Here is an 18,645-nt window from a genome sequence, read left to right as displayed (position 1 = left end):
TATCATTGTCCTCTTTGACTTATCTGCTGCTTTTCACACTGTCAATCACCACCTACTTCTTGATAGTCCATTCTCCATGGAATTTAGATACTCTGTCCAGTCTTTGTTCTCCTCTTACCTCTACCATTGTACTTTCAGAGGGTAACTTTGAGGTACCTACTTAGGCACTGTTTTATACAGGCAAGCAGGCACCTATTTGACTTTATAAAATACTAGTGCATCCGGCAGTGAAAGCACCGGGAATATAGACATCATCACTTATACCTGTTTGGGAGCTGGTGCAAATGAAGGTGCATACATTATGCAAATACAAGTGTAGATTAAGGTATTTTATAATTTGCATGTGTACTTGCGAATTCCACCCACGTTCTGCCCAACTCTTCAGGACATGAGCTATCCCAGTTGCTCCCGCCAGCTACGCAGCCACAATGGCTGCTATGACTTCCCACTGCAGCTTCGTAAGACTGCCACAGGAGGCAGCGGCAACCATCTTGAGATTGGAACTGGCATGGACAGGAGTAACTGAGGATCGTTGATTCGCTCCTGCCCTGAAGAGGCCACTAGACCACCAGGGATTTGAAGGTAAGCCCAGGGAGGGCCTATGGGTGAGGATAGGGTGGCAGAGTGGTTGTGGGGATGGGGAGTTTTGGTTTCAGCCAAAAAGACACTATTGCATAATGGAAATGAGTGAAAGCAGTGATATACAAATATGCAGAGAAAAACATGAAGGCTAATGCAAAGAAAGCCTCTTCGGCATAAAATCCCGATTGCATGCCCTGTGGGCAGAGTACACTACATGCCAGCTGATGATAACTCCATGTCAGGTGACTTACCGCGATGGAAGGTGACTGGTAGTGGGCGGGATACAGCTGAAAATAAAAAGGCAAGAGAAGACAAAATCAGGTCTCTAGTATTGGAAGAGGAAAATGCCTGAACGAAATGTATGCCTCCCCCCTCCCCCCATCAAATCTCGTATTAATTCATAAAGGGATTTGCACTTTCATAGAAACATAGTAGATGACAGCAGATAAAGACCTGTATGGTCCATCCAGTCTGCCTAATAAGATAAACTCATTGGATATGGTATGAAGTGATACATCATATGCATACCTGATCTTGATTTATCCTTGCCATTTTTAGGGCATTGACCTTAGAAGTCTGCCTGGCACTGGCCTTGTTCTAAAATTTCTGAAGTTGTTGTCAAAGCCCCTGAATAGCTCCACTCCAGCCCATCCAAATCTATTCAGCCTCAATCAGATCACAGATTGTAGAAGTCTGCCCAGCACCAGCTTTCCTACTTAATCTCTGCTAAGCTTCTTTGGAGCCGATTCTTCTAATCAGGATTCCTTTGTGTTTGTCCCACGCATTTTTTAATTCAGTTACTGTTTTCATCTCTACCACCTCCCATAGGAGGGCAGTCTAGCTGTCTTACAAATAATCTGCCCAACAGATATCTCACCTCCGGGGACCCCTCATTAATTGCAGCGGTTATTATAACTTTGAATTTTACAGAACAGTTCAAACAACCCTACAAAATTCAGCCTTGCTATTAATTAGCACTAGCTGAAGCACTGATGTGAATTGAAGAAAAGGGAATATATCAGTAGAGCAGAGCTTCCCAAACTTTGGGGTCAAAACATCTCTATGGACGGCTTGTCCAGATCATGGGACCACACCTCCAGGGGTAGCATACTTTCTGTGACCACGATAATGGGGTCGAGGCCACAGAATGTGTGATAAGCACTGAACTAGAAGGAAAGGTCCAATCCCTAGACAGGTGGTATCTGCTTTGTCTCCTTTAGACAGAAGTCCATATCACAACACACATATATGAGCTGAAACAGGCAAGCTCACCATACACCTGTCCATCCACATCTATTGGGGGGGGGGGGGCTCCGACAGTAGTCACGCTGCAGAAATCCAAATGTACCAAGACTGGAGAAAAACCAATCGAAAGTCAAAGATATTCAAAAAAGGTAGTTTTCTGAACCATTTCCTTACCCAGGAGCTCCATGCATAATTCTGTGTCAATTCGCCCATCTTCTGTCAAAGCCCCAAACACAAGCCCATCAGCCCCATGAATCTTAGCAAGACGGATATCAGCCTTCATTACTTCCACCTCACGATCTGAATACAGGAAGTCCCCTCCCCGTGGCCGGATCATCACAAACACAGGAATCTGAATGTACTGCTTGACCACCTGGAGAACACCTGCCCAGATCAAATAGTGAAAAACAAAGCACTCAGGAAAAAAGAAAACACAGAAAACACAAAGATAATGATAACAGATAAAGATCATACGGCTTATCCAATTTGCCCATTTAGCTCAACAATCCCTTCCTTTTCCAAGAGACCGTCTGTGCTTGTCCCATGTTTCTTGAATTCAGATACTGTCCTCATCGCCACCACTTCCACTGGGAGGTTGTTCCAGGCATCCACAAACCCTTTCTTTAGAGAATTTCCTTAGATTACACCGGAGTCTACCCTGTTATCAACCTCATCCTATGAACCTCATTCCAGTTATCTAGATATTTCTAGGATGTACAGTAATAAACAGATATTAATCAATTCTTAGATAAATAAAGCTCATATACCAAAAGATTTCCTAAACAAGTATGTTTTCAGTTTTCCCAAAAGCTCATATAATCAGTTTGTAATCTAATTTCAAATGGTAAAGCTGCTCGGTATGTAAAAGTTGAATAAACACTTTATGGAATATGGCCCAGTCACCTTTCTCCCAAAGTGTTACAGAGTTTGAAAGCTAAGATTTAATGCTAAAAAATGTAAGCTCATGCACTTGGGCTGAAAAATAACTAAGAGAGCAGTGCAATATGTTGGGGGTGAAGGTGAAGTTCTGTGCAAGAAGAATGGAATCTGAGGGTGATCTATAAGATGACTTAAGGAGGCCAAACAGATATATAAGGTGACAGCCAAAGCTAGAAGAATGCTTAAATACAGAGGGAGAAGAATGAGCAGCAAGAAAAAAGAGGTGATATTGTCTCTGTTTAAGTCTCTGGTGAGACCTCATTTGTAGTATGTGTGTAGTTTTGGAGACCACACCCTCAAAGGGCTACAATCTGGATGGAAATAGGGCTTGAGGGTGGCTATTAAAATGGTTAATGGTCCTTGTCATAAGACGTAATGGTACAGATTTAAAGCTGTAAGTATTTTTCAGCCCACGTGCATGAGCTTACATTTTTTGGCATTAAATTTTAGCTGTCAAACTCTATATTTTTGGAGTTCCTTTCTGTTTCCATATTTTAATTATTGTATACTGCTAGAGTCACGGCTGTTGTTTTAGAGCAGCGGCGGCTAGGGGCAGAAGTACACTCCTGCCCCAATGACTCACTCGAATACCAAGGAGTGAAAGGTAGCCCTGGGGGAGGGATACTTAGACATGGGGAGAAGAGGTGGAATCAGAGAGTGAGGTTCTCTATTGGTGGCAAGGTCTTGGCGGAGATTGGTATGGGGGGGGGGGGGGGGGGAGTTTGTAATGCTGCTGGAGTCCAAGGGGGGGGAGGTACTAGAATCAGGGTTTGGGAGGGAGATGACTGATGCAGATCCAGGATATTCAGCCAGGACCCGCATAAATACTGGTGGCAAACTCTTGGCTTGTTAGTCCTGAATATTCAATGCCGATATTGGGTACAATTCTGCCGTGGTGGTCAGCGTTTTTAAAAAATGCTGACCACAGTCAGCTGAATATTGACCGGACAATGTTTTTCAAAGAAACTTGAAGACATTTTATTTCAGCAGGCTTTTAATTTTAGGAGCTCTAATTGTATAGGCTCTGTTACCTTCATGGAATGGGTTATGTTACAGGGTGTCTGTGTGGTTTGATAATTTAAGTTATTTATTATTTGTTTTTGCATTCCTGTGCATGAGGTTATTACCTGTATTATATTTTTCTCCATGTTTTATTGTAACTCACTTAGTGGGCAATTCTATAATTCGCCACCACAATGTAGGTGCCTCGATGCTGCGCACTGAGCGCTAATTCTATAACAGTATCTGGGCACCAAGATTCCATGAAAGAATACCAGAGTAAGTTGGCACTGATGCCAACATTTTGGCGTGCCTACTTACACATGAAAGTTGGAGACAAACATACCCCTAAGCTCCACCCACATGTACAACCCCCTTGCGGTTGCATGCTAAAGCACTTAACATGTTCTATTATACAGTAACATGTAATGCACCAACACGCATGGGTGTCAATTATCTTGGCGCTTACACACGCAAGGTGCATGTAACTACACATGCCCAGTTACAGAACTGCTCTGTTAGTAATTAGGTGAAACATATAAATGTGATTGATTTGACTGTCCTACACAATGTATCAGGATGGAGGTCTGGCAAGGAAACAACATTTTAATGCTTGTTCACCAAACATTGTTTATTTTAGCATGAAAGATGAAGCTTAGGGTTGATGTGGCATGTCATGTGCAGGGACATTATTAAACCATTCCCAATTGTGGCAGCTACTCTAGGATGTGTTTAGGATAAGGCACTCACCCATGCTGGGTGTGATTCCTCCCTCCAATAAACTGGAACACAGCTCAATGCGGCCAGCACCTGAGACAAAAAATATAAACACAAGGTGGAGAGCACTTAATGCAGTTCCAAGTCTTCAGTCACATCCAGTCAATGAAACATCATTCCGGAGCCATCACAAGTATCTTAGGACACATAAACACAGCCCTTAATTTCCTGTGGCAGCATAGGGTAGATTCTATGTCAAGTTCTGCATTAGTTCTGTTATGTACTTCCATAAGATTGAAATATTTTGCATATTATTGTAAATAAATTTTGCAAAATAAATGTAAAACTATTTTGCAACCTTGATTGTGTGGACCAAGTCAGTGATTTAAAAAAATCAGATTTGGGGGGATCACGTGATGCCTTGAGTAGGCCAAACCTGTTTCGACTGTGCTCCAGCGGCTTTCCTCCCTAATCATTCTTTTTGGCAAATTTTTGGGCATGGGGAAGGAGTTTTCTGTTCTCACAGAGCCTCTAACCTATATATGAACAAATATCTAACAGCTCCAAGAAACGGTATGTCCTCTAAACCAAGCAAAAAGGACAAAGACAAGCCCCGCAGCACCGAAGATAAAATGGCGGAGTCTCCTGGGCCTACGGAGCCTCAGTTCACAGAGGCACAACTGGAACAGATGACAGTGGTGGTGTTGTGGGCGCTGGAGCCCCAAATGACCCCACTTACAAGGCAGCTCCAAAAATTTGAACTGTTATTGGCGGAGTCATCCCATCATATGGGGGAAATTGAACAGTATACCTCTGGGATCGAGGATGCAGCGCCAGTCATGTGTTTGCAACTAGAACTACTCCAAGCGCAGATGAAAGAATAAGCGCTGAAATTATCTGATCTGAAAACATATCATGGCTGCGGCAGCCCTGCCTTGGGCCCGGCTCTATCTCTCAGCGGCCCTTGCATTCCCTACTTCTCTTACCTGCAGCATTTTGCCCCTCTCCTTCCATCCATGTGCACTTCCCCTTCTCTGTTCCCTTCCACCTATGTGCATTCTCCCTTCCACACATATTTCCCTTCTATTCATGTAGAGAATTTTCTCCTCTCTCTTCCCTTTCCATCCATGTACATTCCCCACTTCCTTTCCCTTCCATGTGTATTTCCCCCCTCCTCTTCCCTTCCATCCATGTGGATATTCCACTTCCCTTCCCTGTGCATTTCCCCCTCTCCCTTCCATCTATGTGCAGTTTCTCACCCTCCCTTCCCCCCCAGTGGGTCTGGCATGCCTTCCTACATCCCACTGCCACCCTCCCTGTAGGCCTACAGACTTGCATCGGAAGCAGTGGCAGCAGTGCCAGCAGAATTACGTCTACTTCCCTTTGACTGGTCTGAAGCTTCCCCTCTGCTGTGTCCACAGAGCAACAGAAAGTTGCTCTGTTCACCAAACATTGTTCAGAAACTTAAAATGAGTAAGTTCAATGGTGGTATCAAAACCTACCATTTAGTATTTAGAATGTCCCAGGCTGTGTATTGGTATCAAGACTCAGCTACACCTGATTTCCAAAGATGGTTATCCTTTGAAAAATATCTAGTATATTCTTGTCCTCTCCCTCTCTTTCTTTCCATGAATAGGTACCATTTTCCTGATCATCTCCAACTAGTTAAAGCCACAATTTCCACATTAAAAAAAATGCAGAAATACTCTAAAACACACTAGCATTTCCTTATGTGAATCCTCCATTTGGTTTAACACCAATTTTAAAACTGATGAATCCTCATTAAATTGGCCATCCTGGCGTGAATGTGGCATATGATCAATGTCTTAACTTTTCCCCAACAATATTATGTTATCTCTTGAAGAACTGAACCTCCTTTATAGTTTACTCCTAATGCATAAGGATTCATCGCCTCAGTTAAATCATTGCTTACTTCAGTCCTCAATTTGATCTTCTATTACCTCCTCTAATTGTGACCTTTCCTCTTTTTGTCAATTTCTGGGTATGGGTAACAAGAAAGCTTAAAAAATATACAAGAAGTTACATGAACATTTACCAAACTCATGCGAAAAGACAGAACATGCCTGGGTATATGTTCAGACTCTATTAATTGGCAAGTTTTCTGGTCTAAAATAAACTGACCTTCTTTATCTGCTGGAATCACGCAGTCCTCCTTTTTCATTATGTACAATGCATACTGGACTCCAGCTAAAATATTAAAAATCACAAGGAGCCAACTTTCCCCCACTTTGGTCCTGCTCCGCTCAAGATGGTACCCTTCCACACCTTATTTTACTGTCCTTGTGTGAACAGCTACTGGTCATCGGTTTGGTAAAGAATCTCCAAGATTTTCTCAAGTAATGCTCAATACAACTTAAAGATAGTTATCCTTCACTCTGCTACATCGGATCTACACCTCTCAGATCCTCATCACAAGCGCTTCAATATAATGATGGCCCTGGCTACACATCTCATCATCCTCCACTGGAAGAACAATAATGCTCTTAATATGCATGAATGGTGGAACCATCTGTGTGCCATCAGAATTTATGAAGATTCTGCTGTTATTAAAGTTCATAACTTTTTCAACTTCAAGAACGTATGGTTACCTTTAGATGACTTTTGCAAACAACTTTAAATATATCATTTGTCTTCTTTATACCTCTCTCCAGAAATATTATTACAAACATTAGAATTGCAATTGTTGCAGTATTTCCCAATTATTATTGTTAAACACTTGCTTGTTTGTTGATACGTTCTTTGTATTACTTTATACAAAATTAAAAAAAGAATCAATATTAAAAAAAAAGAAAGAAAGAAATTGACAGGGATAATATGCATTCTTTACACTGCTCTCCCCTTAAACACTCCTGGCTTTCTTTCACCATTGTTGAAACCTATCTATTGGGATTCCCTAAATATCCTGTTTCAATAGTATCCTTCAAGCATACTCCACACCTAACCATGCGCCCCTGGGCAACTGTCAGGAGTGAGCCTAGCATCATTGTGAAGCTTAGAAAGCACTGGGCACTCTAGCTGACTTAGAGGAAAACTTACTGTCCGCACAAAAGGAAGACTGGAGTGCATGAAAGCAGGGACTTCTGACCACATTGCTGATGACCAGAACAGTATCATTTGCTGTCTTGAAATTGAGATCAAGAGCTCCCTGAAGATGGACAACCAGAGGTTTTCGACTTATCCTCCGATAACCGCTGTGGCTTAGTTTCCCCCAGTTCTTTCATCAAGTTACTGAGATCTTCTCCAAATAGCCACTTGCCCCAAAAGGGCAGTTTAACTAGATGTGACTTTGATAATGCATCCGCTGCCCAATGGTGCAACCAGATTTGCCGACGTGCCATGACATCCAAAGACATACCGAGGGCCGTAACCCGTAACATGTCATAAACAGCAAGCAGCCCAACCCGGCTTCTAGCTGGGCGTTATGGCACCTGTCTTGTGTTGCAGAGTGCTGATGCCACTTCAGGCATGCTCTTGACATGGACGAGCTGCACACTGTTGCTTGAAGGTCCTGACAGTCACTTCAAAGGCTTGTTTCAGCAAGTCGTCTAGCTTACTATCCTGTAAGTCTCTTAGGGCAATGCACCCTTCCACCGGCAAGGTGGTCTTCTTAGTCACTGCTGTAATCAGGGAGTCCTCTCTGGGAAGCTGCAATTTATCTTTCTCCTCCAGAACCAATGGGTAGAAGTGAGCCATAGCTTTTTCCGCTCTCAGCCCCACATCTGGTGAGACCCATTCTGCTGTAATCAGGTCCTGAATGTCTAGATTTATCAGGAAGGACTTAGAAAGACCTCTAAGCCCTCTCATGATTGACGAAGATGGAACTCCTGATGCTGAAGCAGAAGGCTCTTCAACGGAAAGTGCCACCAGTGTCTCAGAAATAAGAATACCGAGCTCCTTTTTATGAAACAACTTCAGTATTTTCAGATAATCCCCCTCCTCAGGACGGAACTCTCCCTTTTCTAACGGGTTCTTCAATGATGGTTCCTCTGTACATAGTAACATAGTAGATGACGGCAAAAAAGACCTGCACGGTCCATCCAGTCTGACCAACAAGATAAACTCATATGTGCTACTTTTTGTGTATACCTGACCTTGATTTGTTTCTGCCATTTTCAGGGCACAGACCGTAGAAGTCTGCCCAGCATTAGCCCACCTCCCAACCACTAGCCCCACCTCCCACCACCGGCTCTGCCACCCAATCTCGGCTAAGCTTCTGAGGATCCATTCCTTCCGAACAGGATTCCTTTATGTTTATCCTATGCATTTTTGAATTCTGTTACCGTTTTCATCTCCACTACTTCCCGCGGAAGGGCATTCCAACTATCCACCACTCTCTCCGTGAAAAAATACTTCCTGACATTTTTCTTGAGTCTGCCCCCCTTCAATCTCATTTCATGTCCTCTCGTTCTATACCCTTCCTATCTACGGAAAAGGTTCGTTTGTGGATTAATAGCTTTCAAATATTTGAACGTCTGTATCATATCATCCCTGTTTCTCCTTTCTTCCAGGGTATACATGTTCAGGTCAGCAAGTCTCTCCTCATACATCTTGTAATGCAAATCCCATACCATTCTCGTAGCTTTTCTTTGCACTGCTTCAATTCTTTTTACATCCTTAGCAAGATACGGCCTCCAAAACTGAACACAATACTCCAGGTGGGCCTCACCAACGACTTATACAGAGGCATTAAAACCTATTTTCTTCTGATGGTCACACCTCTCTCTATACAGCCTAGCAACCTTCTAGCTACGGCCACCGCCTTGCCACACTGCTTCGTCGCCTTCAGATCCTCAGATACTATCACCCCAAGATCCCTCTCCCCATCTGTACATATCAGACTCTCACCTCCTAACACATACATCTCCCGTGGATTTCTACACCCTAAATGCATCACTTTGCATTTCTTCGCATTGAATTTTAATTGCCAAACCTTAGACCATTCTTCTAGCTTCTGCAGATCCTTTTTCATGTTTTCCACTCCCTCCCAGGTGTCCACTCTGTTACAAATCTTAGTATCATCTGCAAAAAGGCAAACTTTACCTTCCAACCCTTCGGCAATGTCACTCACAAATATATTGAACAGAATCAGCCCCAGCACCGATTCCTGAGGCACTCCACTACTCACCTTTCCCTCATTAGCCACCACCCTCTGGCGTCTGTCCGTCAACCAGTTCCTAATCCAGTTCACCATGTCGGGTCCTATGTTCAGCCTGTCAAGTTTATTCAAGAGCCTCCTGTGGGAAACCGTCAAAAGCTTTGCTGAAATCTAAGTAGATTACGTCTACAGTACGTCCATGATTCAATTCTCCGGTCACCTAGTAAAAGAATTCAATGAGATTCGTTTGGCACGATTTACCTATGGTAAAACCATGTTGTCTCTGATCTTGCAACTTTATTGGCTTCCAGGCAATTCACTATCCTTTCCTTCAGCATCACTTCCATTAGCATTAGAGGCAAAAAAACATAGCAAAAAATTTTTTCGGTATATTAAAAGCAGGAAGCCGGCAAAAGAATCAGTTGGGCTAGTGGATGACCAAGGGGTAAAAGGGGCGATCAAGGAAGACAAAGACGTAGCAGAGAGACTGAATGAATTCTTTGCTTCGGTCTTCACCGAGGAAGATTTGGGTAGAATACCGGTGTCGGAAATGGTATTTCAAGCGGACGAGTCGGAGAAACTTACTGACTTCACGGTAAACCTGGAGGACGTAATGGGGCAGTTCGGCAAACTGAAGAGTAGCAAATCTCCTGGACCGGATGGTATTCATCCTAGAGTACTGATAGAACTGAAAAATGAGCTTGCGGAGCTACTGCTAGTGATATGCAACTTATCCTTAAAATCGAGCGTGGTACCGGAAGATTGGAGGGTGGCCAATGTAACACCCATTTTTAAAAAAGGCTCCAGGGGAGATCCGGGAAATTATAGACCGGTGAGTCTGACGTCGGTGCTGGGAAAAATGGTAGAGGCTATTATTAAAAACAAAATTACAGAGCACATCCGAGGACATGGATTACTGAGACCGAGTCAGCATGGCTTTTGTGTGGGGAAATCTTGCCTGACCAATTTACTTCAATTCTTTGAAGGAGTAAACAAACATGTGGACAAAGGGGAGCCGGTTGATATTGTGTATCTGGATTTTCAAAAGGCGTTTGACAAGGTACCTCATGAAAGGCTACAGAGGAAATTGGAGGGTCATGGGATAGGAGGAAATGTCCTATTGTGGATTAAAAACTGGTTGAAGGATAGGAAACAGAGAATGGGGTTAAATGGGCAGTATTCACAATGGAGAAGGGTAGTTAGTGGGGTTCCTCAGAGGTCTGTGCTAGGACCGCTGCTTTTTAATATATTTATAAATGATTTAGAGATGGGAGTAACTAGCGAGGTAATTAAATTTGCTGATGACACAAAGTTATTCAAAGTTGTTAAATCGCGACACGATTGTGAAAAATTACAAGAGGACCTTACGAGACTGGGAGACTGGGCAGCTAAATGGCAGATGACGTTTAATGTGAGCAAGTGCAAGGTGATGCATGTGGGAAAAAAGAACCCGAATTATAGCTACGTCATGCAAGGTTCCATGTTAGGAGTTACGGACCAAGAAAGGGATCTGGGTGTCGTCGTCGATAACACGCTGAAACCTTCTGCTCAGTGTGCTGCTGCGGCTAGGAAAGCGAATAGAATGTTGGGTATTATTAGGAAAGGTATGGAAAACAGGTGTGAGGATGTTATGATGCCGTTGTATTGCTCCATGGTGCAACTGCACCTTGAGTATTGTGTTCAATTCTGGTCGCCGCATCTCAAGAAAGATATAGTAGAATTGGAAAAGGTGCAGCGAAGGGCGACTAAAATGATAGCGGGGATGGGACGACTTCCCTATGAAGAAAGACTAAGGAGGCTAGGGCTATTCAGCTTGGAGAAGAGACAGCTGAGGGGAGACATGATAGAGGTATATAAAATAATGAGTGGAGTGGAACAGGTGGATGTGAAGCGTCTGTTCACGCTTTCCAAAAATACTAGGACTAGGGGGCATGCGATTAAACTACAGTGTAGTAAATTTAAAACAAATCGGAGAAAATTTTTCTTCACCCAACGTGTAATTAAACTCTGGAATTCATTGCCGGAAAATGTGGTGAAGGCGGTTAGCTTAGCAGAGTTTAAAAAGGGGTTGGACGGTTTCCTAAAGGACAAGTACATAAACCGCTACTAAACGGACTTGGAAAAATCCAAAATCCCAGGAATAACATGTATAGAATGTTTGTACGTTTGGGAAGCTTGCCAGGTGCCCTTGGCCTGGATTGGCCGCTGTCGTGGACAAGATGCTGGGCTCGATGGACCCTTGGTCTTTTCCCAGTATGGCATTACTTATGTACTTATGTACTTTTCCAATAACCAAAATGAGGCTTACTGGCCTGTAGTTTCCAGCTTCTTCCCTATCACCACTCAGATAAGGAGGGAGATGCAGAGATAGCCTCATCTGCACACTCCTGGAGGTCTAAATGAGATCTCTTAGGAGCCAGAGGGGCAGCAAGATGAGAAACTGAAGCACCTTGCAGCAACTCTGACTATCCCCGCTTCAGTAAACAGGCCTGGTGTAAGAGCAATATAAACTCTGAGAAAACAAAGATTGTGATGCAGCTGAATGCTCTATCGAGCCCTGAGGCTGTAAAATGGTGGCTGTGCTCTGTGTGTGATCAAAATGGTGCCCGTTCCTAGGTTCTCCTGCATCAAACTGTGCACCTGAAGTCGCCGGCATATTGGATGCTACATCAAATCCAAAGACATGATACTGCGAGATTCCTGGCTTGCATGTACTGCAACGCTCCGACACCAGCTGACGGGTCCCACAGTGGGAACACTGCTTAACTGCTTCTACGGGAGTTGTCATTTATTTATGTATTTGCTGCATTTGTATCCCACATTTTTCCACCTCTTTGCAGGCTCAATGTGGCTTACATAATGCCGCAATGGTAATCACCATTAACGGATTGAGAAGAACAGAGTATTATTACAATTAAGGTACATAAGATATCAAGAAAATTAGAAGTAAAGAAATAATTCATATCAGATATGTGAGATGTAGGATAAAGTATAGCGTTAAATAATAACAGTGTGATTAAAGTAACCAAATTAAGGAGTTCAGTGTTGATTAGTTCTAAAACAGGTTTGATGGTAAGTCTTTTATGAAGGATTCTTTTTATAAGTCTCATTGAATAAGTTAGTTTTCAGTGACTTCCGGAAGGCTGTCAGATCATGTGTTGTTTTTAAGGCATTCGGTAGTGCATTCCATCGTTGTGTGCAGATGTAGGAGAAGCTGGTTGCATATAATGATTTGTATATAATTCCCCTACAGTTGGGGTAATGGAGGTTTAAGAAAGTGCGTGAAGAACGTTTTGTGTTTCTTGCTGGTAGGTCTATAAGGTCAGACATATATATCGGGTCCTCTCCGTGGATGATTTTATGAGCCAGGGTGCAGATTTTAAATGTAATTCAGTCTGTTAGTGGGAGCCAATGTAATTTTTCTCTAAGGGGTCTGGCGCTTTCATATTTCGCTTTTCCAAATATGAGTCTGGAGCCTCTTAATAAGTTGGGCTTTACATCCGGCGTAGATGGAGTTGCAATAGTCCAGATGACTCAATACAAATGATTGCACCAAAGTACGGAATACCTCCCTTGGGAAGAAAGGTTTCACTCTTTTTAGTTTCCACATTGCATGGAACATCTTCTTTGTTACATTTTTCACGTGACTATCTAAAGTAAGGTTTCGGTCAATTGTGACTCCCAGGAGCTTCAGGGTGTCCGCAACAGGAAGAGTGTGATTTGGTATGTTTATGTTGGTATAATTGGTTCTATTGTATTGCGATGAAAGGATAAGGCATTGTGTCTTTTCTGCATTAAGTTTTAATTGGAATGCATCCGCCCATGAATTCATTATTTGGAAGCTATGGTTGATTTTATTTGTGATTTACCACGACTATCACAAGTGCAACACAACATGGTCCCAAGTGGTAACCCTCCCCTGCACCAAGTAGAACTTGCAGCTTTCCAAGCTGTTCTGAGTCAAACTTTAATCTGACTTTGCCGGCTACTCCCCCCCAAGTCTTACCCTATCCTGGGGAACTGAGTTCAATTCCCACTGCAGCTCCTTGTGACTCTGGGCGTCACTTAATCCTCCATAGCCCCCGGTACAAAATAAGTACCTGAATATATGTAAACCGCTTTGAATGTAGTTGAAAAAACCTCAGAAAGGCGGTGTATCAAGTCCCATTTCCCTTTAAATGAGAAAGGATCAGGACTGATACAGTGTACCATGCTCTCCAGTAAACCTCTTTCCTTCTTCCTATTTTTTTTTAAATGTTGTGCTGGAAAAGGAGAAAGGTGAAGGGAGGGAACAAGTAAATTCACAGGGCACCAGAGACAGGGGATCTGAAAACCTCCAGATTTGACTCTGCAGATGAGAAAGGATCAGGACTGATACTATGTCCCATGCTCTCCAGTAAACCTCTTTCCTTCTTTTTTTTTATGTTGCTGTGCTGGAAAAGGAGAACGCCACAGGGAAGAGGTGAAGGGAGGGAAGAAGTAAATTCACTGGGCACCAGAAACAGGGATCAGAAGACCTCCAGATTTGACTCTGCAGACTCAAGCCACCTGCAAACCTCAACTGGGGACCAGCAGCAAATCACTCAGAACCAAAGGCTGAAAAGTATGTCCATCCACCTGCTGGAGAAAGAAAATACCAAAGAGCTGGCCTGGATGCCAAGAGAGATATGTCTCAGCTTAGCTTTCAGTTCTCTATCTCCATCTGATGATTGATGGACACAACTTTCCCACAGGTTCTGGAATAGTGGGAAGATATGTAATGAAAATGACATTTGTACACATGATTTCAAGTTTATTTAGTATTTGCTATCCCACCCATCAAATATATATCTAGGCAACTTATAGACTAGATAAGTACATTAAGACAGAGAGAAATAACAGGACATAGCTAGAAGGGGAGAGGGGCGGAACTACAATATTGATAGGATGGGGAGAAGAGGAGGGGAGTGCTTTAAAAAAACAAACAACAACACTTTGCAGTCAATTGTGTTCAATCTCTAAGGAGAAATGCAGAGAAAAATTAGGTATATACATCTAGAAAAAGGAAAGTCTTAAGTTATGTCAGTGCTCTAGTCACAGCAGGGCGGATCCTTACTTGGTAGGGCAGTCCCACAGGTGCTGTAGTGGCTATGGCAAGGGTGTCCAGTTTGTCTCTTCCAATGCTGTCAAATCCTGATTGGATGCAGTAAAATAATTCATGCAGAAATAGGGCTGTTTTGCTTCAATCTCGATTTGCCTGTGCCAGGTCTTTCTTGGAGTGCTTTTTCCAACCTTCCAGCCAGGTGGTGAACATCATTGGAATACTACTACTACTTATCATTTCTATAGCGCTACTAGATATATGCAGTGCTGTATACTGGAAATGAAGAGAAGTCCCTGCTCGACAGAGCTTATAATCTAATTAGGACAAACAGGACAAATAAGGAATAAGGGAATTACTAAGGTAGGAATGATAAAACATGGGTACTGAAGAAGTAAGTAAGGGTTAGGAGTTAAAAGCAGCATCAAAAAAGTGGGCTTTTAGCCTAGATTTGAAGACTGCCAGAGATAGAGCTTGATGTACTGGCTCAGGAAGTCTATTCCAGGCATATGGTACAGTTGTTGTGATGCCTCTATTCTGCAGATATGACCAACAGCGGAGGTGTGATTGTTCTCTTTTCTTCCACTGCAGGTTGTTGTTTGTAGCAAATTTCTCAAATGGCTTCACTGTACCAAGAATCATGTGCAAGCATTTAATCTGGAACACTTTCAGCTTGCGCAAGTCCTCAGCTAGCAACATCACATCCCTTTAAATTAGCTACTAAAGACACAAGAAAAGTTCCCAAGCCTCTATCCAGTATCAGCCACCCAATAAAAGGCGCTATTCTATAACAGTGCATCCAACTTTTTAGAACCCCCAAGCCCCTTCACTGGCCACACCCCCTTTTGTGTTGCGTACTAGAAGATATAGGTGCAGGGTGTTATAGAACAGATTGCACAAATTCCAATTAGTGCCAATTAAATTAATGAGGCTCATTAATTCATACTGGATAGCTTATTTACCAATTTAGTTGTGTGTGCATCTCGACACTGTGCCTTAATTTTGGGCACTGACCTTTTGGCGCCATATATAGAATCCAGAGGTTTGTCCCTTCTTCAATAGGTGGATACCATCTCTGCTCAGCAGACCATATAGAAGAATTAGCTGTATGATGCTACCCAGTTATATATAATGATAGATTTACATACTGAAATGCCATGAGTTGTGTGCCGGCATTTACACCAGGTTTCAGCTGACATAAATTCTGGCACTCAACTTTAGGCACGATAATCGGCTCAAAGCGCGCTCATCTCAAAGTGCCCTTTATAGAACAGCACTTAGTGCTGATTTTTTTTTCTGGTGCCGATTTTTGAGCGCCGTTTATAGAATTCCTCCCGAAGTGTCTTCCGCAGCAGACTGTGGGAACAGGGCGTTAAACTAGGATCAGCAGGGATGGAACAAAGGTGAAGGACAATTTTATTACTGGGTGCCAGAATTTATGTGCCACTTGTGTGTGTAAATGTACAGAATACTGTTACTTTCATAGGTAACCGCACACTTACACGTGTTACTCATAGCAAAGCAGCTAAGTGCTAGTCTGTCTGTAAGTGGCATAGATAGTAAATGTAAGGGGGCGTTTTCATAGACACAGCATGGGCGGGGCATGGGTCGTGCTGCCACTTGTACACACCACTTACAGAATACTGGAAGTTCCATGCACCCTTGCTGTATTTAGGCAACTGTGGTTATGTCACATCTAGTGTCATCGCAGGTGCCTATATTTTAGGCACCCTGATACTGGGCTGTGTTAGTATTCTATAACGAAATCCAAGTACTCAGATGCCATTAAAGAATAGGCTCTCACTGCATGGCATCAGAGTGCCTAAAAGAAGGTATCCACTTACAGCATTACCTCATAAATGTCTCAATAGATGTGGGAAAAAGGGCAACCTCTGGAAAGCTGTGTAGTCCTTCCTATACTAGGCCTGTAATATGGCCCTGCTAGCCCTCAGTTTTCCTAGCCTTGCTGTTATCAGCATATTTTTAGTCTCCTCCTGCAGCAGCACGTAAGCTACAGTGCTTTCTCAGTAAATGGAAAGTACATGTTACATGTCAAGGTGACACTTGGAAGGAAATGAGGCTATGCGGCCCATATATGGCAGATACAATTGGATATAATCTTGGTGGTGATGAGAGACTGAGGACCCTGCGAGTCCATGATGTTCCAACAGAAATATGTGTTCAGAGAAGGAGGACACCAGGTGATTCATACTAGCTTGCTACATGGTTTTTGCACGCTGGGAGCACACTTTATTGATAAGGAATTAGCCAATTGCCATTTTTGTATATTACTATATTGTGTGATAGAAGGAAACAGGAAGATCCATATATGATCACAAGTTAGTTTAGGAGAAATCACACGATTTGGGAAAAACTAAACTTACAATGGTATATATGTGATGGCTAAGAAAGTTTTTGCTGAGCAGTTTTGTTATTCAGTCTTTGCACCTGGCTTTTCTGTGTGACAACCTGACTCAGAGAGAACAATTATTTTGTATTGGCTTAGTGAGATACCAATAAAGATTTTTACTGGTTGCGCCTATATCTAAGTCTGATTGTCTCTCTTATTCCAGCCTCTAGGGCTGAAGTGTTTTCCCTTCTCTGGGGGCAAGGGACAGGATTACACAATACTAATGCCTGTAATATGGGAAATAAGGTTCTAGATCTAGATCAGGGGTTCTCAATCCAGTCCTCAGGACACACTTAACCAGTCAGGTTTTCACAATGAATATGCATGAGATAGACTTGCATACAATGGAGGTAGTGCTTGTAAATTTATCTTATGTATAATTATCGTGAATGTCCTGAAACTCTGACTGGCTTAGTCAGTCCCCAGTACAGAGAACCCCTGATCTAGAGCCTGTGATGGAAGAGCCTGATTTGGATTTAAGAGGTCATGGTGACAGAAAAGAGAAGGAGTGCACTAAATGTTAAAGATAATATCAGAGCAATAGAATGTCATGACTTATGGAATATGCAGGAAACACCATAGGTTAATCTGGAAAGAGGATTACACCATAGGTTAATCTGAAAAGAGGATTACATAGATGTGGCAGAAGTAGACAAAGAAGCACATTATAACTATGAAAAGAGAAGTACTACTAAGAGACGACTTCCCAATATTCTGAATATTGGTTGGGACATCCCTTTAGTTGAGTCATCTAGAAGCAAAAAGATCCAAGACTCTCTGCAAAGAGAGCTGTTCCAGTAGTTGATAATGGAACACATGTGGGATGGGGCTAGTGCTTATGAATGGGGAGATTTCTGATTTTATAGTGGTTGCTCATCTAGAATCCGGTGGTTTAATATTAATATCCACAAAAAAGGAGAACTGGAGTAAAAGATCAAACACAAAATTACCTGTATACTTCTTTTTGTTTGTATTATGAAACCATAAAAATATCTAAAAAAAAAAAAATCTCCAGTGATATACATACACACAGCATGAACCAAGGTCTCAAAACACGTTCATCAAGGAAGGAAAAAGCCTCAGAGTATTCATGCCACAGGTTCAAAAAAACCTTTCTAATATCACATTTAGGGGAGAATTCATCAAGCTGTGTTAGGGCTTTAAGTCATATTAACTGGCCTATATCGCAACTTACATGTCCCTAACGCCGCTTGACTAAAAATACTGCAAGTCACGTTATGGCCCAGATCATTTTACCTCCCAGGAGCATCAGGCTGCAAAGCTGCGACATGCATGGTGCCAGAGGGCTGCATGTAAGGTTCCCCCCCTCCCCCCAACACACACACGCATCATTCTATTCTCAAGGCCCGGCTGGCGCCCAATACAGCTCAACTACTACCAGGGGTCACAGTCCATATAAGGAAATTTTTCCTTATATAGATATATTAACCCTAGTGGTAGTCATGTGAGATTACCACCAGGGGCACCATATTGGATATGGTACCGGCTGGCCAAGAGTGAAGGGGAATCACTCCTGTCCGGCAAGCACTGGACCAC

General features: G+C 42.7%; 2 protein-coding genes across 4 annotated transcripts in view; both read right to left on the bottom strand.

Moving 5' to 3' along the window:
• ALDH18A1 (aldehyde dehydrogenase 18 family member A1) overlaps positions 1 to 18,645 on the bottom strand; it is a 948,333-nt gene that overhangs the window by 902,314 nt on the left and 27,374 nt on the right. The window lies entirely within an intron of this gene.
• Positions 1 to 18,645, bottom strand: part of CUTC (cutC copper transporter) — a 44,767-nt gene that overhangs the window by 10,725 nt on the left and 15,397 nt on the right. For all 3 annotated transcript variants that reach the window (XM_030202941.1, XM_030202943.1, XM_030202942.1), the window contains 3 exons: positions 4,516 to 4,575; positions 2,002 to 2,211; positions 834 to 869 (listed from right to left, as the gene is read on the bottom strand). In XM_030202941.1, the coding sequence (XP_030058801.1) occupies positions 834 to 869; positions 2,002 to 2,211; positions 4,516 to 4,575 (306 nt within the window). The remainder of the gene's footprint in view (positions 1 to 833; positions 870 to 2,001; positions 2,212 to 4,515; positions 4,576 to 18,645) is intronic.

Source organism: Microcaecilia unicolor, chromosome 5 (genome assembly GCF_901765095.1).
Source record: "Microcaecilia unicolor chromosome 5, aMicUni1.1, whole genome shotgun sequence".
NCBI classification, from domain to species: Eukaryota; Metazoa; Chordata; class Amphibia; order Gymnophiona; family Siphonopidae; genus Microcaecilia; species Microcaecilia unicolor.
The sequence above is the reverse complement of the archived record's forward strand: the minus strand, read 5'-3'. Positions and strand labels throughout refer to the sequence as shown.